The sequence below is a fragment of the Lycorma delicatula genome, chromosome 12 (genome assembly GCF_047948215.1).
Source record: "Lycorma delicatula isolate Av1 chromosome 12, ASM4794821v1, whole genome shotgun sequence".
Taxonomy (NCBI): Eukaryota; Metazoa; Arthropoda; class Insecta; order Hemiptera; family Fulgoridae; genus Lycorma; species Lycorma delicatula.
Genome location: NC_134466.1, coordinates 16,820,014 through 16,847,458, shown reverse-complemented (window position 1 = coordinate 16,847,458; position 27,445 = coordinate 16,820,014). Strand labels below are relative to the sequence as shown.

The following is a 27,445-nucleotide window of genomic DNA, read 5'->3' as shown; positions in this document are numbered from 1 at the left end:
CTGATGGCTACATGGTAGAGTGTTTGGTGTTTGATATCTTCTTAGAAAGTAAACTTGACTAGGGTGGAATTTACCGATGTGGATGTCTTTCGAGGCATCTGCATTGGTAGCATCTCATGAGGCCGGACTGATGATTGTGGAATGTGATCAGTTTGAGAGCTAGAAGATGTACTCTGATTAAGCCACTCGTGGCTAGGAATGGAGGGAGTGGTGTAGCAACCAGATACACTACAAGGCAGGTGTTCTTCTCCCTTGCGGGGGTAATTGAGACGTTCTTTTGAATTTGTCTGTATTCTTTGTCTAATGGGTTTTCGTATTTGTCATATGATATACCACCTGTGGAGAGTTTATAAGTTTTTGTTTTGATTTATCTGTTTTATTAAACCACCTAATTGGTTGGTCTGTTTCTGCAGTAAATACAAATACATTCTGGCTAGCTGTGTTTGCGGTCTTTGTTGATCATGACTAGCAACTGAATTATATTTATTTGTGCAGCCCTATTTATACTCATGGATTGTAGAAATGCAGATTTTAAGAGAATATATTCTGCAGATTACTATGAGTGTGTCAGGTGTTCCTAAGTGGTAATCCTTCAATTTTATCCTCATAATATCCAACTATAAATTTTATAGTTTGATTACTTACCAATAGCAAATTATACAGTACCCCAAACCATAAAATTTATATTTAATAATCTTTATCTTCCTCCTTTTTTTTGGCTTGGTTATGTGTCTGAGACACAACTGTACAACAGTTACAACCAAGCCACTACTATTCCTGTAACACACTTGTTTTATGCTCCTGTGTAATACTGAACTTTATTTACTATCATATTTTACACTACAAGTCTCTGAATTAAATACTGGATAAGTATTTTCCAATAATGCTTGGCATCTCGGTGGTAGTGTGCAGCTTTGCTGCTGGCTTTGTAGATTGTATGATGTTGGATCATTACTTTATTTAATTAAAATAATAAGTAATAAAATAATATTAGTTTGTTAATTTATAGATTGAAACAATTAGTATAAATACAACTTTACATCATCATTAAAATCAGTTATGAATTTAACTATACTGGGTGATAAATATCTTGGTCCAGAAAATCCTACTGATATAGGTGAACTTGTTGACACGACTATGCCAATGATACACAACCACTGCAAATGATATTAGAAGTGCGGTATTACCCTGATGTCAACAGATGTCAGGGTAATATAGTCTTATTTTAAAATCTTTATGAAATAAATATGAACAATTTTTTGAATAATTATTGTTTATTTAACGTTAACATTTACAACTTTTTTAAGTAAGCAAATTACATGAAATGTACAAAATAGCATGTTTTCAGTCCATTTACACAACAAAAACGGATTTAAAAAAATTAAAAAACAAACTAAAATAACACAAAAAACTCAAATGGAATATTTTTATTATCACCAAAAACATAAAAGAATTAAACCACCTTCCTTCACCATTTTGTATTGTCCAAACAGAAAAATAATAATACAATCCTTTTTATTCTGTGATGTAACATGTGCTCTAACAAAGTTAAGCACAAAGTATGCTAGTTTTAAACAAAGTTTACTTTCAAACCTACACTGACTGAGGACAATGATGCAAAATTTTCACAATAGGCTCATGTATTAAAATTCTAACAAGGAATTAAAAACAATTTCAATTAGGACTTTCTGGCCCGTGATCAGCCCTTAGTATTATCATTCATTGCAAAACCATAATTTGAGTTGATTGAAAGTGCGCATGATACATTTTTCCTTAAGCACTCTATAAAAATGATGAATTATGAAGTTACACAAAGAGGATTTCATCATCATGCTCAACTTCAGAATCATCATTCAGTTCTATTAGTTCACAGTATATATAGATACCATTAAAAAATTGACATTCAGGGTTGAATAGTAATAAGTGATTGTTCTCTTTCATGCTGTACTCTTCTTATTGCAGTCCTACACCTACTAATCCTAGCATTTAGAAAAAAGTGGCTCAGTTCAAGAGCTTGAGGATAGTGACAAGTTGAAACCTGAAGTGACAGATTTTTATAAACAGGATGTTAAGAAATTGTTCCTAGATTCCAGAAATGCTTAAAAAACAATACCGACTGTGTGGAAAATTAAAACAAAAGTAAGTAAAATAAGTAAATTTAAGATCCTTAAGTTTAAAACACGGCTTATGTTAATGTCTATTAAAGTACAATGTTTGGTGATCTCGTTACAAAACATAACTCAGAAAAAGCAACTGGTGTCTAATTTCAGGTTATACATGTAATGCAACCATAAATACAGTTTATGAATGTATGTAAATATAGCGTGGACTACCCTAAGAACAAGTCTTTTTGTCTTTTTTAATGAGTAAAAAATATTGCGACTGAACATCATCGAAAGTCCATTAAAAAGCCAAAAACTATTTTCTCTAGCATTACAATAAAATAATCAGGTTTCAGGATTAAATGTATATTCAATTAACTTCTCTTATCTGGATTACCTCTTCCAAATAATTGGAGTTTTACAATAGTAAATTAAATACACCTTTACAGTAAAAAGCCATAAATAAATATGAGAAATGGACTGAAAACATAAACAATATTATAAATATAGTAAAACTGATTACAAATATATCTGTTACACCAACAATAATAATACTAATTAAGTCCAATCACTTTACGAACAGTAGTTAGATCTCTCATTAACATTTGAACAGTCTGTTTTGTTTGCGGATAATAGTCAGGTGTTTCGTCTGAAGCAAGATCTGGATCCTGTGATTCTAAAGCTGAAAAATAAACAAAAATTACAGTAAACAGCTTCATAATAAAGAGTTATGTTTTTGTGTTTAAACTATAAAATCAGTTACTTTGTATTATAAAGTGATTTAAGAATAAATGTGAAAATTATAAAAGAAAGTAGATGTCTTAACAAAAAATAAGTAACAATAGCCTTGGAAAGTTTACCATGAACATAGCTTAATTAATATATGTTGTTAATATATGTTAATTAATATAACTTTTACCAGAACAAAACAACTCAGAATATATGTATCATCAATAGATCAACAAATTCTGAACCATTTTTTGGACACATTTTGACCAAGCGAGCCATATCTTATTAGATACTTTAAGCATCTTCTTAGAAGTGCATTGATCTTAAAACATTTTAATACCTTCAAAGGTCTTTTAGAGTATTTCAAATCAACAGGAAAGGTCTGCTGGAGCCAGGTAGGTAATCAGGATGGCTGAGGATACAGCCATCTTAGTTTTAGCTAAAAGTCATAGCTATGTGTAATCATGGAAAAACTTTCCAGGGGCATACTAATTTTTTTGTATGAACATTATGGTAGTAACATGATCCTTTTGATGTATTGTAATTTCCTGAAATGTTAAATGACAACCAGACTGCATAACGCAATAATTGTGAATTCATGCAATGTGTTTATAATCAGGTGACGTTGACAGATGTTCCCCAGTCTTAGATTTTGTCAGCTGTTGAACTAATGATTCAAGAATCATATATTCACAAATCACTAGTGCACGCACTAGTCACCATGTTTTCACAAGTTTTCAAAAATTATTTCCTAAATTTTAATCTATGTTTAATTTTTAATTTGCTGCTTGTGAATATTGGCTATTTCAAAATAAAAAAATAGTCTTTAAGCAAGTAAACAAACACAGCTGTACTTCAACAAATAACTAAAGTACAAAAAACTGATAAAATGTTGATAAAAATTTTCACATTTTTCATTTATTAAATCTTTTTTTATATTTTCTGGGAAAAAAATACAAACTTAAATGTTGAGTATTAACAGTTTCCTGTTGACAGTTGAATTTAAGCAAGTAAACAAACAACTATACTTCAACAAATAACCAAAGTATGTCGATAAAAACAGATTTCAAATTAGTGAAATCAGAAATTTAGTAAAATTATAAATTTTCTACTTTTTTCATTTTTTATAATTTTGTTTTATTTATACTTTTCTGGGAAAAAAATACAAACTTAATGTTGAGTGTTAACACTTTCCAGTTGGGATTCCATTGTTCTAAATATGTTTTCCTGTGTGCTACTTGTTTGGCAACTTCAGTATCAACCAATACAGTTAATTTTCTTTCCATTGGTATTACTAGTTGCAAGTTCTGTTTAATTTTTTCGATTTTCTATAATCAATGTATTAAGAAGTTAGTATGTGGGAAAGCCATTGATTTCCATGGCTAACTTATTTCAGTTTGTCGCATATACTAGCACTATAAAACCCTTTTCTGAATATATGAATTTTATTTTTATAATTTTATTCTATTATTCATATGTTATGCTACATTTAAGATGCTAGTTCATGTAAAAATAATTCAAATCATAGAGTTAGTCTTGAAAGCATTAATAATGAATTCACACTATGTGTACATGAATGATGTAATCTCTTTTGAGTGAGCATCAATAAGGCAGTAAAACAAATGTACATATATAATAATGATTATAAATTGATTTGGCAAATTTGTTTTACAGAATCTCCAATTTAACATTTTTATCACTGCTTGTTTAATAAGTTGTGCTTACTCCATCCCCTTTTTTGAGTTTCCAATGGGAAACCAAATTTTCATTAAAATTAGATTTTTATTTTTTCTTACAGTCTTTAATTAAATGCCTGGCATCTTGTTTAAAAATCCAGTTGTTTTTATATTTTGGCCAAAGCTATGGTTAGGTTTCTAGTAAAAAATTTATTATAATAATAAAATGCATTATTTCCAGAACAGGATCTGGAAATTATAACAACTTGCCCGGTGTTAAATTTGCAGAAAAGCCTAAAAAGAAAACCGGGACAGTTTGGACAGAGGAACGGAAAAGGGATTTTTCCAGGAAAATGAGAGTACTGGAAGATAAGAAAGACTAAACATTAATGACTAATTGGTCCTTCCGGGCCGTAAAAAAAAAAAGTATTATAAATAATAAATGTAATTTTCTAAATTTTTTATGACTTTGTTAAAGATGCCAAGAGTGCAAATAATTATGTCATAATAATATATTAAAAATTTTTTTAATAAAATTAATAAAAAAAAATTTCAAAACCTATTTTATAATTATATAGTTAATATACAAAAAAAAAAAAAAAAAAAAAAAAACGCTACCAACAATTGAATTCTATGCGTTCAAGTGCTTTCAGAATTAAATTCAATCTTCAGGAATTCTCATATTCATCCTATTTATAACATTAATTAAAACTTCACATTAAATTGTATGAAGATTATGATATTTGTGTAAAAACACAACAGTTGAGACCACCGAACTGGAAAGGCATTTACGTTGACAATTTTAAAACACATGACAACCAACTATTATGTTTTTACTCAAATATCACAATTTTCTTTACTCTCATATCACAATATGAGAGTTCCTGAAAATGGAATTTAATTCCGAAAGTGCTTGAACGCGTCGAATTCAATTGTCTGTAAGCAGTTTTTTGTATATTAACTATAATTATATACTTATAATAATTTTGTTAAGCGTGGCCCATTGGTATAACTATTTTAACATATTTTTTGACTTTTTTTTTAGTGACATTAAAACTTAAAATGTCAAAATGATTGTTTGCTTGTTTTTTTGTATTGTTGCCAGTGGCATTGTACAAGCTTCAGCAATTTAATTTAGGTTTGGTCATGTGTGTTTTTTCTTATTGCGATTGATTTCCATTCAGAGTTCAAATTAATTACTAATTTTATTCTTACCGACAATCTGAGCTTCTAGTGATGTTAATCGAGAGTCGACTTGCTGTTGATAATCCTCAATGTGCTCTAATAATTGTAATCTACATTCAACTAAATCTATTGGTGCTTCAGGAACAGGAGCTTGTGGACCTTAAAAACAAAATAATTTTGTGATATAATTACATATAAAGAACTGTACAGTACGACAGTTGGTCAGCTCTATGACCAAAGCTGGATCTTATAAAAAACTTATTATACAAACTCCACTCACCGCTGACCTAATATGTATGTAATACGCTTGCATTACACTAATTTTTCTTCATAAAAAAAAAAATAATCAGCTTCCTTGTTACTTTATGACTTATGACTGTTTTAGCATCCAATGCAACTTCACTTTCTGGTTGGCAGAAATAGAAAATAGAAATATAGAAAGGCTACACAGACTAAAAATTAAAAACAGTAGTGTTCTTAAAGACTAAATGCTGAATATCAGTGTTGAATAAAAATCTCTGACTCTGACCTATTCACTACACTGAAGATTTAATGTAAATCTGTTTGTAGGAAATACTGTATAGGAAATACTGTAGAAAACCTCCAAAGATTTATCCATCAGAAAGGCAACATGAGATCATGTACTTTTTTTCACAGATTCTAAAACCTACAGCTAATATCGGAAAATGATAACGCATTAAAATATTTACGGCTGACTGAAGAAATTATGTGGTCCATTCAGATTATATCTGTAACTGCATGCATATGGTGTATTCAAATGTCCACTTCATATCATACTCAACAAAGAAAATGTGTTGTAAAAAAACTGTTTTAGGCTGTTATTAGCAGTTCAATTTTATAAATATGAAAATCTGTGAATTTAAATATGGCAAACAGTTTAACTTTGCAAAATAAATTTCTATGTACAACAGCCTGAAAGATAATTTTTTTAAAAGCAACAGTATAATGTAGAATGTACAAGTGTATAAATGATGTAATATTAAAATTATATTACAAAAATAAACTAAATTTAAAATTCTCTCCTGATCATAATAATATTTCTCTAACTCCAAAACCAATTTGAACTTTTTGAAATCATATCGCAAGTTTAAGAAACAATATGCAGTAGCAAACAATATTGAAACTGAAGATGAATAGATCTTTAGTAAATTTTTATTAGTAAAATTTTTTGTAGACATTAAAAAATTAGTTAGATAAAAAAAAATTATATATATATATATATATATATATATATATATATATATAAAACGTATATTTTATATGTTTTTACATATAAATTTATATTGAGGGTTTAATTTATGGTGAAGCAATCCCTCCCCACGCTTTTTTAAAATGTCAGGAATTAAATGTCAGGTATAGTTATTTGTATTCTATATGATAATGCAAACTACAAAAGTGAAATTTAATAGAAAAAAATAGGTGCAATATATAACAAATTCTTTAGTTATATCTGATGAACATAATATTACAGACCTGATCCACTAAATTTTAAAGATCGGCAAGGGATTTTATAGCTACATTGAAAGTAGAAATTAAAGAATTAAATAACTTATTTGTTAGGTAATAAACATATAAGGAATCATATAATACTGGGCAATTTCAACTTGATATAAATAAAAATGATTTTGAGAATGTTGAATTTCTCAATTTTTATGAATTGGGAGGTGAACCTTATTTCAATTAGTACACGAATTGAAAGTAATTTTGAAGAATCACGCTTAGATAACATTTTTATTAAAAGCTCTTTTAATATAAAACCTATAAGACAATTATCACATAGGCCATTATCCTTTATTTTGAAATATTAAAACTGAAATAGCATAACTGAAATACCAGAATCTTTTAATGGCTTTTTCACTTATATTGATTTAAAATATTGTTATTAGTAAGTGAAACCATAGCTTGGGATGTTGTATTTTTTGTTGATGAAGTAAAAATGTAACAATGAAATTGAATTAGAACACAGGAATTAACTGTGAAATTTAAAATAAAATATGCTCTTTTTATATTATCTAGGCTAAGCAAATTTCTTAGTGTTCAAAATTTATGTACTATTATGTGTAGAATTTATTACAGTACTGTTAGCTACGATGTAATTGCATAGGGGTCAGTTAATAGAAATCAAAATTAAAAACTATAAATGATAAAATAGTAACAATTCTTAAAAAATCAAATAAAAATATAAAAATTACCCACTAATTTATTGAAAAATTTATATTAGAATCTCTGAGTCATCATTATAATAAATAGCCCCAATTATATAAATGCTGGTAATTTCTCTAATATGAGATATAAATATTCATGAAGTTTCATGAATATTTAGAAATTATAAAAAATACAAATGAACATGAATGAAAGCTAATTCACATCGATGAATACTTGTAAAGGATGATAATTTTTTTGTGTTTATTCATACAACTGCATACAGATGCCTTTGCATCTCTGCGAATACTGGTGTCACTTGTCTCTGTTCTGTGTTACATTGCAACCGGGTATTAAAAAAATAAAATAACATTTAATGTTAAAATTATATTGCAAAATATACTCTCTCGGTATCATAATAATATTTCTCTAACTGCAGAATTGTTTGACTTTTAGAAGTAAAATCAAAAGTTTAAGCAACAATATGCAGTAGCAGACTATACTGGAACTGAAGACTGGGATAGGTTTTAGTAAATTTTTAACATTACGTCAATTACTGTACCTTAATTTTAAGCAATAAGGTACATAAATAGCTTTACAGGAAAGCTTTATTGTCTAATGATTTTGTCAATCCTCATTTCAATCAGTAAAATTTAAAGAAAAAATGTGATGTGGACACATGACTATTGTACGCCTATTAAATTACATATACACATTTTTTTAAAATGAAAAGTACATAAAATTTTATTTCATTAATAACTTCTGATATTTTTTCATATATATTTTTTTTATTGTTATTATTGAATTATTATTTATCGTAAAAAGATTGTTACAATCAGAGGTTAATAATTATTGTTAAAAAATTAATATATTTAAATAAAAAAAAGAAAAGTTTAAAGAAAGGTGATGAAGTTCATTGATAAGCATTCCCCTTGTAAGATCCAAATATTTCATTAATTAAAATTTCATTTGGCTATAACTCTGGAAACAATGAAAATAAGTACCACTTATGATATATCATTTAAAAACTCTCAATGAGACTCTCAATGTGTTTATCACTGCAGTTAAGAAAAATTCCAAAATCCAAATGTTTTTTATTTTGGGCTCTTTTGGTTCAATCGATTGCAATCAAAAGATTGCAATTAAAATTAATTCTTAATATTGTAATATATAAAGAATGCTTCTTTGAATCTTAATACAAGTGAAATAGTTGTTACTTGCCAATTTAAATGTTCCTTCATGGCACAAATTTAGCTATAATTTTACATAAGATAATGCAGATATATATCTATGACACAATAGAAGAATACAGAATTATAAACTTACCTATCTACTACCTACTGTCTGTAGATAATAAGAAAGAATAGTGTAACCAGTTCATACCTCCATCCTTCTTCCAACAAATTCTACCACTTAGTTGTTGAACACAACCTCTTGCAAACAATTTTGTATTACAAAATATAAATAAAAAAAAGTGAAAAAGATATTCAATATAGAGTTAGGATAAGGATAATTACCTTTGGGAGTACTATCTTCATCTGTTAATTGTTTTTCTTTCTTAATATCATCTTTTTTATTCTCTTCTTCTTTAACACAATTTTCATCTTTCACATCAGCTTCCGTATCTTCAGTTTTAATTCTGTTATTGTCTTGCTTACTCAGCTTTTCCCAGCTTTTAGCCCACAGATATAACTTTGGATGATCACTTTTTCTGTGGAAAAAATATTACATTCTTACAATGTTTAAAAACAAACATATCTTCTAAACAATTAACCCCATTAATGCACCTATCTTAAGCTTATGTGCATATAGATAAACTTTCCGTCATCTATTACATGACAGAATAGTCATAAGAACTAATCCAAGTAAATGGGAAAAATTTACCTATATCTTTACATCATATGACCAAAATATAAAACGAGTGCTTTTAGTCTCACAATATCACAACAGTGATTACAAGAAAAAGATCAACTAAGTATAATACACACTAACATAAAATACACGAACTATTTTCTATTGTATACATTTTACTAATAGTTCTTTTTAACAATAAACTGAATTAATCATAACAGCCATTTCATACATAAGAACTATTTCAAGCATCACCAGACATCACTGACATATGTCAAAAAAGCTTGACAATCATAGCACTTTTTATAACATGCCTATTTAAAAATATTTTTAAGTATATAAAATAAGAAAGCTAATATTTACAAAGAAGTACATACAAAAAGCATTCACCAGGTGATGGATCACTTGGAGCATTGATTCTCAAACTTTTTCGCCAGACAACCACATTGAGAATCAAAACTTTTCTAGCGCCCCCAAAATTTTTAAACTTACCATCTATTAAAAATAACTGCAATTGCTGTTTGTAAGATGCGTTCTTATAGCAATTGCAATTATTGTTTTTAAATGTAGCATATCCTATTTCTGAATTAAAACTTACTTTTTAAACCAGAGGAATTAAATTAACGTATATTTAATCATATCTGGAAGTATTTTTATTAAAATTGCTTTCAAAAAAATTAAAATTCTATATACATGGTTATATAACAACAATATTGATAGCATATTCAATATAACAATACAATAACTAAAACAAAGCTTTCAATTGAAAAATTACACTTATATTAATGTGAAGGATGATTCTGATGTGCTTAAGTCGCCGCATTCGGTAACATGCAGCCGATTTCTCTATTGATTAGCAAGGTTGCTACAGCACTAAATCCACATCCAGACAATATGACGATGGGAATGCTATCAGAAATTGTCGAACAATCGACTATAATCCGGGGTACAGTTGCGGGATTGGCTTTTGCAGTCAAAATTTTTGGTAGCCATTCTTGAATTTTATTTTTATATCATCGTTTGTTATCAGTTCTACAAGTTGTTCTTCTAACTGGGATGATCCTGGTGTGTTGACATTTGAAAAAGGATCCAACACCCTCAGTCTGGGATGTCCATTTTAAATATGTCCATATTTAAAATGTCCTGGCAGTAAACAAGTAAGTCATTGTTGAAGGATACTGCTGATAAATAATGGTAGTTATTAAATTCAATTTGCCAATATTTCTCTTAAGCAGTTTGGCTACCAAACTGCTTAATAAGCACTGCTTAAGAGCTTACTGTTCTTAAGCAGTTTTGTAATAGCAGTTTGGCTACCAAAGCAGCAATGTCATTTTTTGTTTTAATTAAGTTGAAGTTGTCACCTTGAAGATGGAGATTAACGCCATTAAACAATTTATACAGGTCTATCAAATACGCAATATCATTCTTTGATGTAATGAGGGTGTCGCACACTCGTGTGTCTTTCCAGGGATTCTAAGTCAAAGAGTAAAATCAAGCCAGACAAGTGCCTTTTGGTGAAGCCAGGGTCCTTTTATAAAAATGACCCTGGCTTCACTGCTTCATTTGAAAAAGTTTTTTGACAAATAAGGCACACTGGCTATGATGGATTTTCGATAAATCCGTATTTAATATATTCCGCACCGTACTGCCATTTCTTCCTTTTTGCTTCCGACATGGTTTTGACTTCACAAATATGCGAGTAAAAAATTGACTTTAAAAAACCTGCTACCGATGCATGGGAAAAAAAAAGAAATAATTACTGTCTTTATATAGGTTTGAAATGCAACACGCACCAACAGGAATAAACATCCAATTACTCTATTACCACATATGACAGAATTTGTACTGTTGTACAAGTTAGAATAAGCATTAAAAATCCTGTCAATTCATGCAAAATGGACAAATCACATTGTTAACTCATACAGACCTAAAATCATAAAAATTGTCTTAAGCATTGATGACTTCATCAATACATGTTTAAGAAATACTACATGGTTCATAAACTAAAAGGCATTTTAAACAGGATTATGTAAGCTGTAATTTGGTATAAAAACATATATCCGATAGTTGGTTTGTTTATAATATGTTAAAAAATTAAAAATATGTTTATTTTGTATAAAATAATGTATATATTAAAATATATGTATTTCCTGTCACTTTTTCTTCATTTCTTCATTGATAATTGAATAATAATGCTTTGTGAATAATAAAAAAGTAGTGTATAATAAGTAGTAGTCAAAATAACAATTTTGACTACTACACAGACCAAAGAAAGGTTCGAAATTGCGTTAATAGTGGCTGTATAACAAAGAATATAAATGTTTTATTTTTTTATTTTGTAGTACTGCTACATTACACACTGGTACAAAAAATTAGAGACCTATATATTATGATAAAAAGTGACTGTTTTAACTTTGCATGCAACAAAGAGGCTTAGAGACATGAATAAAAAAGAAATTAAAGCTTGAACATTCTACTTTTGACAGTGCACTTCAGATTTCAAACATCAAACAGTGAGAAGGAAAGTTTTAAAAATTTGAAAGTTTTTCTTCATGTTTGTTCAAGCGCATGGAGGAAGCAAAATTTTTTTCAGTAAACTGTATTAAAATGTCTCTATGACTTTTCTGAACCTAAATAATCCACTTTAAAGACAAAAGGCTACCTCATCTTTCATGCTGTGTATCTCCCAATCTAAACAACATATTGATACAAATAAATATGGAAATATTTATTGGTATCTAGCTTTAATGACAAATTGTGAGGCCTTTTATGTAGTATTGCAGTTTTTGGATTTTGTCTTTTCATGCCGAGATACTGAAATCTTTAATAACTGAGACTGTAACATGATCTTAGGTTAAGCTGAGAGTGGGTGATACATGTTGCAGTTTCAATATTTAAAGATTTCAATACCTCGGCAGAAAATAAACAAAGCCAAAAACTGCAATGCTACATTAAAGACTTCAAAATTTGTCATTAAAGCTAGATCAAAAACCTTTTAATTTCCATATTTATTTGTATCAATACGTTGCTTAGATCAGGAGATATGCAGCGTTAAAGAAAAAAGTGGCCTTTTCCCTTTTCAAAAAAGGAATTAAAGTTAATGTTTTAAGTTTTTAAATGATTTTAATGAAGTTTACTGAAAAAAATTTGTTTCCCCATGTGCTGTATCAAACATGAAGACAAACTTTCAAATTTTTAAAACTTTTCTTCTCACTGATTTTTTTTTAATGTGATAATTTTTGAAATGTGAATTGTACTGTCAAAAAGTAAAAGTATTCAAAAGCTTGAATACTCATTTGTAATCTCTAAGCCTCTAAGTTAAAGTAGTTTGAATACAATCATTTTTTATCATAAAACATAGGTGTCACTTTAATCTTTTGTACTAGTGTAGTATGTGTTTAATTTTAGTTTGAAATATCACAAAAATATAATTTTAGCCTTTTTTTTAAATCAACCATCACCTTCCTAGACTCCTGAATGCCCCCAATTTTCTGTGGGCCTTTTATTGCCCACCTGAAGGCCTCCAGCGCCCACAAGGGGACGTTATCGCCCAATTTGAGAATGAATGGGCTTGGAGAGTAAAAGTGACATGAATCAGCATTCATCTAACAGATATACTGACTGCCAGTTTAAAATGGAGATTTTATGAAAAATCATTTATTTACCTAACTGCAAAAAAAAACTAAATGCTAATTTTCATAAAATATTAAATAATCCATTCGGCTATAACTGCTTAATTAAGCTTTATAGCTTAATTAAAAATAGGGTCTTGCTTATTTTTATTAATTACGAGAAATTTATTATACAATTAAAGAATACAGTTTTATACTTAAGATATATTTTATAATGAATATTTTTATTTTCAAATTTTTCTCTGTATGGATATTTAAAAAAGTATATTTATGATCTTTGAGAAAGATTACTTACCCAGCTATGTGAGTTTTCAAACGTAAGCTTTTAACAACTTTTTGCAGTTGAAGTAAAGATGAAACCAGATCATGTGATCGTTTCAGTAATGACTCCCTCTGTTCAATTTCAGCTCTGTCTTTGTTTCTAAATGATAAACTGCAAAGGTAATTAATTAAAAACTTTATTTAATGATAACTTTTTTATTCCTATGCAAAATACCAGAAGATTCAATAAAACATGAAGATTAAACCAAAACTTAGCTTAGTGAGCTAAAAAATAATTTACCTCTTATTAAACAACAATTTTATTTGACAAAAAATGGGTTTACAACAATATTTACATAAAACTTTCAGTTTATCAGAATCCTTACTTTAAAATAATTCATCATATTTTGTTCACATTCTGACTACCTTTTTAAAATTATTCGCATTAACATTTTCTTAAAATTGCAATTAATTCTAATATTATTATTATTATATAACCAGTCAAACCTAACCTAAGATCATAATCACAGCCTGATCCCTCCTCCCTGAAAAACTTGATATTATGAATTATGATTTTCCATATAAATATTCAATACCTAAGATGCTGAAATATCTCTTTCCAACAATTCACCAAAGATTTTGCACTTTTTTCAGAACATTAGCTGACCAACAAGAAGCCGTTCCTGAATTAGGTAATTTCAAGCCTGCTGAAGCTGTTTGTAGAACTGCCGTAAAAAGAAAGCTGCATCTAATTTTAACAATTTTCCTATGACTGTCAGAAGGTCTTTTTCTAACTTGCCTTTTAGTACTAGGGTTGTTTGGAAAGTTCTTGGCTTGACACATAAATGGTGGAAATACGACCAATGTCAAAACTTTTGACATTTGAAGTGTGCTTTTTGACATCTGTTTGAAGTGTGCTGACTGACATTCATATAGAGTTAGATTCTACTTCCACTTTGTTTACGATGAAAAAAAGCAGGCTGCTGAATTTAAACATGGTTGTACATCCATTAGAGATGAAAGCTTGGGACATGCATGAAACCATCTAAAAAATCTACAATACATATTAAATGATCGTTGATTGAAGGTACACGAGCCTGCTGACTCACAAATATGTCTATATACTGTGTCCATTACATTTTACATAATGTTTTGGGTATGAAAAAGCTTTCCACTCGATGGTGCCGCATTTGTTAACAGTCGACTGAAAATGCATTTGCCTAAACATTCAAGAGTGTTTAGCCTTATTTAAACATGATTCTGCAGAGTTTCTTTGATGTTTTGTAACACCAGATGAAACGGATTCATCATTTCATACCAGAGATCAAGCAGCACTCCAAAAGTTGGAGCAGATAAAAAGTGTGCCAGAGACAGAAAACGGTTTAATCTGCAGGAAAAGTCACAGCTAACATTTTTTGGATTTCTTGTGGTGCGGTTCACATAGATATCAGACAAAAAGCAGGCTCATCATCGGAGAGTATTGCGCTTTAACTGAACTGATTAAAGGGTGCTACTCATGCTAAACATTCACATCTGACTAAAAGAAGTTCTCTTTCACTGCTTCGCTTACATGCAACTTACACTTACAACTGCTTCCACATGCTGTGTGTTTGGCTCCCAGTGATCAATTACTCTTTCCAATCTGAAGAAGTGCCTAAGCAGAGATTCCCTTCAAATGATGAGGTCAGAGCTAAGATAACCGATTACTTTGCAGATTTGGATACTATAAAGTTGAGAAGTTGTTTGTTTAATCATATCAGATTGCAAGTGACTAATTGAAAAAAATTTTTAGAAACATCTTGTTTCTTTGTCAGGTCAAAAATTGTCTGAACAACCCTTGTAATAAAAAATCAGTTTAAACATAAAAACATACAGATTATAAATTAATTGTAAAATCTATCTATGCTAAGAATCTCTAAGAAATTTTTATATATAATTTGTCTGATAACTTAATTATGAACAATTTTACGATAATGTTTTTCATAATTCTAAAAGATTGCATAATGATATCTAATGTCTAATTTAAACGAAGAACCTAAAATTATATCGGTAGTATCAAAAGTGAAAGTGGATTTGTAAATAAAGCATGTACGATTACTCCACTAAAAAATACATAAGGACTACTTTTATTTATTACCTAAACCGATGGATACCAGGGATAAGGTAGTAAGGTTTTTAATATTTCAAACAATAATACTGTTCGATTTCAAAAAGGTCCTTAATCTTGGATGTTTTTGTTGATGAATACACTTAATTTTCTGTTTATACTCAGGAAGTTAAAACTTCCATTAATGCTATATTTTAAATATAAAGAACAAAAACATTCAGCAAGTATAGATGCAATTTCTGCCAATATTTTAAAAGAAATCATAGATTCTATTATTTTTTTCATACAAATTTAACTGATGAATCCTTCAACAATGGAATATTTCCCAGCTAGCTAATATCTTAAGATATTTTTCCTTTAGAAAAATTATTCAATTTACAAAATTATCAGTGGATTTCATTATCTGTGTACTTTCTAAAATATTTGAAAAAGTATGAAACTGATTTTTTTTACATTTCTTTAAAATAATGACTTGTTGACAAACTCACAGTTCAGTGTTGGTAGAAAACTGTCTACAGACATTAAATACATTTTCAGTTTTTAGAAAATATTTTAAATTGCATGCATAACAAAAAGAAAAAAATTTCAATTTTTTTCGATCCCTATAAGCTCCACATTTTTTACTTTATGGTATCAGAGGAGCTGGTTACAACTGGTTAAATACCTTACCAGTTGAAATTTCATCTTTTGATAAGAATGCATAAGAAAAACCTTTTTATTAATCTGCCTCAAAAATTTTAACAGTGAGAGGCTGAACTGAAATTAAATTCTTTGTTACCTTTTTTGCCGATGACAACTGTATCTATATCTCTAGAAAATTATTTATAATGAATTGAAACTCCTAAATTCAAAAAAATTATTTACCGGATGGCTTGTGACAATTTTAACTTTAAATAAGGATAACAGCATTGCATTGTGCTTTTAAGGTTGACGTAACACAGAAATCTTGAAATAATTTCCATTAATGATAACTATAATATTTCTGTTACTCAACCAAAATTCCTGGGTGCTTTATTGGATGACAAATTCCCCAGGGTGATCAAAGTATTTAATTTGCTATAAAATCAAACCATACTGTTTTCCTTTGAAGCACTTAACTTGTGCTTTAATAAACGTTAAGCTTATTGCATAATAAATGTCATTATTAAATATTTATTATGCTTATATATATATTACTGTGTGAATATTTCAGCTTACGAAAGAAGACCTAATTATGTTTCCACTGCCATTTTAAATAAATTATTGAGCCTTTTAAAAAATAATCTTGCCTCAAATTTTATAAAACACAATTAAAAAATTTTCTATAATAGAAGCAATTATTCAATGAATATTGAATGAATCTTGTCAATGAATCTTTAGTCAATTAATGATTACTAGTAAAATAATGAAATATGCAATCATTTTTTAAATTGTCAGTGTGCTGATGTTTTTTGAAAACATGATTAATAATGAACTGGGAAAAATGGTAAAATTTTTCCAATTTAATGGCTTAAAGGAGAACCTTTAATGTAATATTTATTACAATCAATAAAACCACTCAGTAAACATGATACCATATCTTGTGATTGATTACATGTTCATCTGTGTTGAAATATTTTGCAAAATAGATATACTTACTCATATATGCAAGTGCACTTACCTGTCCATGTGCACACAGCTGTAGTTTATTTTTACATATTTTTCAGTTCTCATTCGTAAAACATCAATAAGTGAAAAAAAAAAACAGGTACTTAATATTCATTACAATACTTTCCTTTACTTTAGCATTCTATACTGTAATAACCAAAAATGAGACAAAACAAGATTTAAAAAAAAATAAATAAAATACTTACACCGGTAACTTTCCTTCTTTTAACCAGTCAAAGTTGTAAGTATATTTGTAAGAGTTACGTAACTTCTTTGGATTTTTACATATACCACAAATATATTTCTCTGGAACATCAGATTCCTTTCTGATTTCATTACAAAACCCATGTTGCCAACACAAACATAAATCGCACTGGAAGCAAAAGAACTTTAAAAATACATTGAACATCATACATACAATTAACAAATGTATACAATTAATTAATGCATCAGAAAAAACGAAAAGAAATTTTCGTTTTAATTATTTATTAGATAAATTATTTATTATTTATTTAATTAGATAAAAAGAAATTTAATCAATTACAATTAAAAAAACTGGGCATTTTTCCTTACATTGCATTTGTACCAATTTTTTTTTTTTATCGCTGATTGATCTGATGTTAGTTCACATTCCTTTTTGTAAAGTTCTAATTTTCAAACCTAATGTACCACAACCAATTCATCTTCAGTTACCTATTTGATAAAAGGCATGTTTTTAAAATAAGGTCCATTTTGAATTTTCTGCCTAAATATGCAATGTACACAGATGGAGCTTGTTTTTATCAGTTATTTCAATTAATATTTGGCTGTTAGCAACAATTTTTTGGTCATTTTGTTGTTACATTTATAGTCATTTGTTTATAATGAGCATTATTTATTTGTGATCGGCTGAGGAGCAATCCGATTTTGATGGTAAAAAATTGAGCAGCTGAAATTCACAGACAAATTTGTGACTTTTACAGGGCAAACTGAATGATGCTAAAATAAGTTGGTAGTGCAGTTTGTTTTGAGAAGAGGAAGTAAACATTCATGATGAAGAATGTAGAAGCTGGCTATCTGTGGTAACGGATGATTTGACTGATAAAGTCTGACAAAAAAATTGAAAAAAAAAAATCAGCATTTCACAGTCTTTCATGTTTCATGAATTCTGATTTATGAGGTGTTAAGTTGTAGAGCAAGTATGGACTGTACTTGGTTGAAATGATGGTTGGGATGATGAAATCAACTAAAACATATTCTTGAATCATTAAATTTTAATTTGTCACATTAAAAACATTTTGAATATCAAAAATACAAGTCACATTAGACCGATGAATAAATGACATTAGTCAAATTATATAACTGAACATTATCAATAAACAATATAAGCCACATTAGACTAGATTACAAAATAAAACTATTCTGCACTACAATGAAATGTTATATTAAACAAATCATTACCGCTCCAAGCAGGATCCGACTCTCAAATGGTCATATTAGACTAACTCGCCAACCAGCACTAGTAGATGCTAGAGTGCAGCACCAACCGACTCAACATGGAATGGAACAGAGGTTTTGATTGAAAAATTGGCTACAAAAATTTGAGTACTGGATGTGTGCCAAAGATGTTAATAGACACACGCAAGGGAAAACATTTTGCTGTAGCATGAATTTTTGCAGCATAACAAATATGAGACTGAAGAAGTTCAAACAAGAACATTTAGTAAATAGCTTATGACTAAACTTTTTTTGGGGGAAAAAAGTATGTCTCCCAAAGTATATCCATTTAGTACCCAAAGTTTGTATGTTCATTTTAAGAATACGTTGAATATTCGTGGAAAGTAAAAAACAGTTTAATGATTGACAATGGAATATTTCTAGAACAGATGAGGAGCATGCATATAAAAAGGTTAAAGTAAACATGCTAGCAACACGGTAAACATGTGTTGGTAAATGGTGGTATTAGTAAATGTGGAAAAGACTATAAGACACGCTGATTGCGACTACACTAAATGAATGTCATAAGTGAATACCAAAAATGAATGTCATAGTGAATGAATATCACCAATTGATGAATGCTTGTAGTAGTGAATGTTTGTTTGACTGACAGTATGAGTCGGCTGTAGATAAAATTAATAAATCTTTGGAAGCATTTATGCATAAAAGCAGTGGTTATTATCTGTAAATTTACTGCGATTCAATTTAAAGTTTCTCATTATGAACCTATATGGGATGGCACATACATAGAATTACCACTACACTGAAAAGTAACATTAAGAATGAAAATTATTTTCTGCGATTGGTGTTGGCATATCTACATGAGAAACAAAGTCATCATTATGAATCCAGTTTGTACAAAGATTATGAACACATTGAACATTATGCTGGATATTGAGTACCTGTTGAACGTTAACAATTTTGAAAGGTTTGAAGAACAGACCACAGTGAGTGCAATATTTGAATGTTATAAGAGCAGTGGTACTTATGAAGATAAAAAGGAGGGGATTTAAAGAAAAAGAATCTGTGGCATTTATATACATGGCAAATTGGAGTACAGGAATAGAAAACGCATATAAATTTACTATTGTAAATCAAATGATCAATGATTACCACATTAAAAAAAAAAAAACACACTGATACATTGGTATAACAAAGATGGAAGTATCAGAATAAGATTACAAAATATCTAAGACTATTATGAAAAGATACGATAATTTTATATTAGTATATAAAATTAAGAAAAATATTGTTAAGACAATGTATTTAAACGGTTATGGTAACTGGTCTCAACCCTTCTCAATTTATATCAGCACAACTTTCTTACCAGGTAGGTTTAAAAACTATGATAGATCAAAACCCACAAATATAATGATGAGTTTAAATGTTTGTACAGCACCTGCAAGTCAAATCCTACTGTTTAGCCATTTTTAATGGTTAAAACTAGTCTAACTAAATAGCGAGATAGTGAAATAACATAGCTCATTTGATATAAATCACCTGTATCATAAGGCCGTCTTCTTCAGCAAAACCACATGAACAATTAATTATTTCTTCTTTTTTTAATAAATCATCATGTTCTGCTTCAGTACAATTTGACACATCAGCAGATAATTCTTGATCAGCAATATCAGTAGCACTATCTATGTTAAAAATGAAAACATATCAAAAATATTATTTTTTTAACATATTGTGATAGTATTCATAAATAAATTACACAAAATGCTCTAAAATGATTACAAGAAAAAAAAAAGTAAAACCAAAAGCCTTAAATCAGTAGATAAGAGAAAATTAGAAAACAAATTAAAATAAAAAAATAACCACTTGTCACAAAAAGATTATTTTCAACTATGATTATAAAATATAATTAATTATTAATAAAAAAAATGTTATGTAGCATCATAAGCAGTGCTCTAAATCAAAAGCAGAAAAGATTTAAACTGCGATAGAAATAATATTTATAATTTAATACAATACAATTAAAAACCTCTAAAAAGGCCTGTGAAATTAAATGTCCAGTACCTACAATCCACTCTATGAATCGAGATGTTGCCGATGGTGAGGGGGCTTGAGTGCTCAGCAATACATAGCTGGACCAAAAGTGCAACCATATCGGAGTGGTGTCTGTTGAGAACCAGACTAAGGAATGATTCCTGAAAGAGCACAACAGCTCTTTCAATAGCTGTAAAAGGCATATGTCAGGAAGACTTAAAGGGCCGTATCAACATCACTCAATCTTCTGAGTACTATGCCAGCTGAAAGCAATGGAAACTACAGCGGATTTTTTTTTCAAAGAAAATGTCGCTCAGTACTTTCATGCAACAAAGATGGAGGTACCTTCCTTGGTAAAATATTCCGAAAGTAAACTAGTCTCCTATTGGATCTCCATGTGGGGATTGCTTCAGAAGGAGTACCCATACAATTAAAAAATATTCTATGAGTTTAATATTTTATTAAACATTCTATGAGTTGGGGCATAGAATGTTAGAAATCTAAAAAAGGTTAGCAGGTTAGAAAATTTAAAGAGGAAACCGGGTAGGGTTAAATGTAGATGTAGTAGGAATTAGCGAGGTTCGGTGGGAAGAGAACGATTTTGGTCAGATTTTTAGAATAACTGCATCAAATAAAAGGCAGGCAGGAGTAGGTTTCATAATGAACAAGAAGATAGGGAAGAGGGTACCAGTATTTCAAAAAGCTTAGCAATGGAAATCATTGTAATCAGGATAAAATCAAAACCTACGCTGACAGGCATTGTTAATGTCTATATGCCTACAATTTCTCATGATGACGATGAGGTAGAGTGTATATAAGAAACAAACACATAATAGGGGATGATAATTTAATAATATTTGGAGATTGGAATGCAAGCATTAAAAAAGGCAAGGAAGGAAATATTGTAGGAAAATATGGGCTGGGCAAAAGAAATGAAAGAGGGGACCGGCTTATTGAGTTTTGCATGAAGTATAATTTAATAATTGCCAACACCCAGTAGTTGGTAAATCATAATAGAAGAATATACACTTGGAAAAAAGTCGGGCGATACTGCAAGTTATCAGATAGATTATATCATGGTTAAGCAAAAATTTAGAAATTATATCATGGTTAAGCAAAAATTTAGAAATCATATCATGATTAAGCAAAAATTTAGAAATCAACTAGTTGACTTCAAAGCATATCCAGGAGCAGACACTGATAGCAACCATAATTTTGTGATAATGAAATGTAGATTAGAGTAGCTTGAGGAATTGAGGAAGAGGAGGTAAAGAAGATTTTTGAGGAGGACATCACAAGAGGTCTAGTAAAAAAAAGATAAGGCAGAAAATATAGAAGAATGGGAAGATGTTAAAAAGGAAATTCTTAAATCAGCAGATGTGAACTTAAGCAGAACAGACAACCACTAGAAAATCTTGGATATCAGAGATTATATAATTCTGCTGATGGATGAGCGTGGTAAGTATACAGAAATGCTAGTGACTGAAGAAGGTAAAAGGACCTATCGACAATACAATTAAGAAATATTATAAACGGAAGTGCAAATTAGTGACAGAAGAGTGGACTAAAGAAAAGTGTTCAGAAGTGGAAAGAGAAATGATCATTTGTAAAATTGACAAAGCATACACAAAAGTTAACGAGAATTTTGTGATACATAAGTTAAAATCTAATAATTGTGTTAAATAAAAATGGTACACCGATTTATAATACTAAAGAAAAGGTTGATAGGTGGGTGGAATATATTGAAGAGTTGTATGGAAGAAATGAATTAGAAACTGGTGTATTAGAGGAAGAAGAGGTTGTAAAGAGAGATACAATACTGAAATCTAATTTATTACATCATTAAAGGATTTGAATGGAAGAAAGGCTTTTGGGATAAATGGGTTACCTGCAGAATTGCTGCGCAGTGCAGGAGAGGAAGCGATAGACAGATTATATTATATTATAATTGGTATGTAATATTTACAAAAAAAAAGGAAGTTCCATCATAGTGTTATTGTATTGATACCAAAGAAAGCAGGAGCAGATAAAAGTGAAAAATACAGAACAATAGCTTAACTACTCGTGCATCAAAAATTTTAACTAGAATTCCATACAGAATTGAGAGGAGAGTGGAAAAAATGTTAGGAGAAGACCAGTTTGGTTTCAGGAAAAGTATAGGGACAAGGGAAGCAATTTTAGCGCTCAGAGTAATAGCAGAAAAAAAATTAAAGAAAAACAACCCAATATACATGGGATTTATAGACTCAGAAAAGGCATTTGATAACATGTTCAGAATTTTAAAAAACTTAGGCTTCAAGTATAGAGAAAGAAGAACATTTACAGAAACCAAACTGCAACAATCGAACTGTAATAGTCGAACAGAATAAGAAAAGCAGTAATAAAAAAGGGAATCATGAAAGGATGTTCCCAATCCCCTGTATTTTTAATCTTTATATAGTACTAGCAATTAATGATGTTAAAGAACAGTTTAAATATGAAGAAGATGCCTATGATTTGCTGATGATATAGTAATTCTAGCTAAGTGTAAAAAAGATATAGAAGAAACAACCAATGGCATGGATGAAGTCCTACACAAGAATTACTGCATAAAAATAAACAAGAACAAAACAAAAGTAATGAAATGTAGTAGAAATAAAGTAGATACTAGTAAATAGAAGGCAGCGCTCTTCACAGTGAAATATCTAGTGGTACTGAAAATTTATATTTTCGGCTGCTAATGGGAAAAGATTACAGAGGTAGAAGAATTTTGTTATTTGGGAAGTAGAATTACTAAAGATGGACAAAGCAGGAGGGATTTAAAATACCAAATAGCATAGGCAAAACAATCTTTCAGTCAAATATAATTTAGTTACATCAAAAATGGATTTAAACACCAGGAAAACATTTCTGAAAGTATATGTTTTGAGGGTAGCTTTATATTGATACGGAAGTTAAACTTGGATGATTGGAGTACCTGAGAAGAAAGATTAGAAGCTTTTGAAATGTGATGCTATAGGAGAATGTTAAAAATCAGGTGGGTGGATAAAGTGACAAATGAAGAGGTGTTGTGAAAAATTGATGAAGAGAGAAGCATTTGAAAAAATATAGCTAAAAGAAGAGACAGACTTACAAGCCGCATCTTAAGGCAGTCTGGGATAGTCACTTTGATACTGGAGTGACAGGTAGATGGGAAAAGTTTTGCAGGCAGCCAATGTTTGGAATATGTAAAACAAATTGTTAGGGATGTAGGATGTAGAGGGTATACTGAAATGAACTACTGGCACTAGATAGGGAGTTTTGGAGAGCTGCATCAAACCAGTCAAATGAGAAAAAGAACAGGATTATTCTGTATATTTAAAAAAATAGAAGAAAAAAATATTGTTATAAATGCTAAATCTATGTGCCACTGTTTAAAGAAAATTTTTTAAGTTCAGGGAAAGTAAATTTTGACATTTACTTAATGAGCAGTATAACGGCAATAACATACTAGTTTTGATAACTGGACCTATTAATTATAGTAGTAATAAAGATAAAACTATGGTTGATGTAATGTAATGAAGTGATGTAATGAACAAACATGTTTACTAGTGTATGTGTGTGTGTATGTATGTGTATAAGTGAGTGAGAGTGCACACACACACACACACACACACACACACACACACACACACACACACACACACACACACACACACACACACACACACACACAGGCACTGTAAAATAAAATTAAGAAAATTTAATCAATCAAAATCTGTTAACCCTTTTTCAACAGACTAGTCATATTGACATTACAGCTTCAAGCAACAAATTTATATCAAATACAGATAACGAGTTCATCTAGTAAACAGATAGATATGGTGTAACCCAGTTCATCTGGTAAACAGACAGGATATGATCTTGATAAGTTAAATTTAAATAAATTAAGTAAGTCTGAAATCATCTAAAGATCATTTGACATATACTTGATAAAGTAGAAGACAAAATAAAAAATGAGAAATACAAATAGAATCTTTTCAGGCATTTCATTAACAAAAATTCAGTGTTAACATTTCAGTTGCAGTGGCAAATTTATTTTACATAGTTTGGGCAATCCTGCTGCTATGTATTATCCTGTGTATCATGCTTAGGTGGCAGACAATCATTTTTATTACTTATAAACGAAGAAATAATAAAGTTAAATAGAAAATGTTAATGTAATCAACCTAAAACTTTCTGCTGCTATGCACCTGGGATTAATTTTACATTTAATAACTAATTTTTTTTAAAATAAAATTTGAATTTATAGAGTATGAAAATGCCACACATATGCCAGGATTCAAACCTAGAAAAATATTTCAAATAGTAAAAAAATGGTCATTTTAATGTTTTTCTTCTTTTATTATACACAGCATTATTTATAGAACTTTCTGTGCTAGAGAAACTACACACACGCGCGCGTGCATGCCGCGCACACACACACAAAATTATTTTAAAAATAATTATAAACTTTTATTTGATAAACCAATACAAATATATAAATAATATTGTTTAATATATATCGATTTATGTAAATATTAGAATTTAATCCTTTGAGATCAAACATCCGGTTTTTCTTAATATAATTTCATGCATAAAGTGTAAAAATCCTGTTCATTAGAATTTGTACAAAGTAATGTGCAGTTTTACAGGTGTGCTGACAAAACAGATATTAAATTTAAAACATAATGTAATCTAAGCGTGTTTTTATGTTTATTATTATAAAAATTTGTGCAATGTCAAGAATATGACTGCCTTCTATATGCCTTAATACAAATAAAAAGTAAAAATTAAAAAAAAAAGTTAGTGCTTTTCAAAAAATCTAGGTAGTGTATGGCAGTTTTGATATAAAGTTAAGGGAGACGAGAGGATTAAGGTAATATAGATCAAACTGACAAAATTAGTAATAGTTAAACAAAATAAATATATTTTTAAAATTACGTTTTTACAATGTACATAATGCCAATAACTGCTGTTATTGGCATGATTTAAAGGTAATCTAACGATGCATTTTAATTTTGAGATCATAAAAAAGTGGGAAACTGAAAGAAAAAAACAAAATAAATAGTTTAAGTAAAATTAAAATTTTCTTTGGTACTCTGTAGGTTTTAATGAAGTGCCACTGGATGAGAGTAATATTTAAAGGAAGCTGGAAAAACTTTTACATGAAACATGTTCCAGTTAGTTGAAGCTGTGTAGGTATGGAATGGGTATATAATGATAATGTCTTCTTTAAAAGCTAATGAATTTCCATATGACTAAAACATGAAATAAAGAACACTTTTTATGAAGCTATCCCTCAAAAAATCAATTGTTTGTCCCAAATCTGAAAAAAAAAAAATAGAGGTCCATGTCCCAGCCTATCCAGCAGCACCACATGGAGGCTCGAACAATGGGTCAGAACTCTTTCGAGAGTTATACTGTATATGCCTTATATATAAATATAAAATTAATAAGCAATGTAAATTATACATAATACAGTTCAACATATTGACCATTGTGTTAATAAAATTTGATATTACATGAAATATAAACACCAAAACACAGTAATTAGATCAGTTAAACTTACAAAACTAATTTCAAATAATAGATTTTCACAGCATCCATTCTTCAGTTTGTATTGAATTCTATAACTACATTAAGATAATTCTTTTAATATATTTTTATTTTATTAGAATTGTCATTTTATTTTAAATTGTTTCCTGCTTTGTAAGTTTAAATTGTATTATGAATATATACGTGAACTGAAAATGCAGGACAGTGTGAAAATAAATTATTGAAAATTAATATGGTAAGTTTAACTTACCTAATTATCTAATTATTCTGTTTTGGTGGTTTATATTTCATATAATATTTTATATATATATATATATATATACATAAATTTTTAAATAATTTTCTAATTCATATTTTATTACATTTATTTGTGTAATTTACTTAAACATTTTATCATAATAACTTTATACATGCTAGTATTTTGGTTAACCCTGATAGCTTGCACCATCTGATGGAATACATATGAAAAAAAGAGTAAAAACATATGATTGTAGTATGTGCCACCTGACTAAGTATGGACTAAACATAATTTATTTTTTATAAAGCAAACATCAAGTTGGCTTGCTGTTGGAGAAGAACAAAAATGGCAGATTTATTTTGCAAGATGAGAAATATTAAAAGCATGTAAAACAAATTAATATTATTATTATTAATTAATGAAAATTTAATTGTGAAAACAGCTTTATACAAAGAAAAATGCATAAAAAAGTGGTATTACTGGTTATTATGTTAGCATTATGTTTTTTTAGTTAACAAGCAATCTTTCATAAGAAGCTATACCATTATTGTGAATAACACCAGTTTGTTGTTTTCTTCTGTTTTTTCAATCTTGTTCCTTTGCATAGATTCACTTGACTCACATAGTAAGTCTTGATAAAGAAATCATTGTGGACTTATGCTAATAACTAGGACATAAAATCCACTGTTAAAGATATTTTAAGAAAATGTCTCATTTTTACCGGTTATAAACTTCATTTTTAAATAGACTATGCCCAGGCGATATAAGTATTATTTCGCTGTAACATGCTCAATGACATGTAACATTTCTTTAAACAAGATAGCATTTAGATGAAGTCAAGTTCTACATAT

The 27,445-nt window shown here is 29.1% G+C and overlaps 1 protein-coding gene across 2 annotated transcripts in view; it reads right to left on the bottom strand.

Annotated features, from left to right (window-relative positions):
* Positions 1-1,261: 1,261 nt before the first annotated feature.
* LOC142333451 (uncharacterized) overlaps positions 1,262-27,445 on the bottom strand; it is a 98,071-nt gene continuing 71,887 nt past the window's right edge. For both annotated transcript variants that reach the window (XM_075380561.1, XM_075380562.1), the window contains 6 exons: positions 20,309-20,451; positions 17,539-17,705; positions 13,634-13,771; positions 9,373-9,566; positions 5,723-5,851; positions 1,262-2,784 (listed from right to left, as the gene is read on the bottom strand). In XM_075380561.1, the coding sequence (XP_075236676.1) occupies positions 2,657-2,784; positions 5,723-5,851; positions 9,373-9,566; positions 13,634-13,771; positions 17,539-17,705; positions 20,309-20,451 (899 nt within the window). In that variant the 3' untranslated portion in view covers positions 1,262-2,656. The remainder of the gene's footprint in view (positions 2,785-5,722; positions 5,852-9,372; positions 9,567-13,633; positions 13,772-17,538; positions 17,706-20,308; positions 20,452-27,445) is intronic.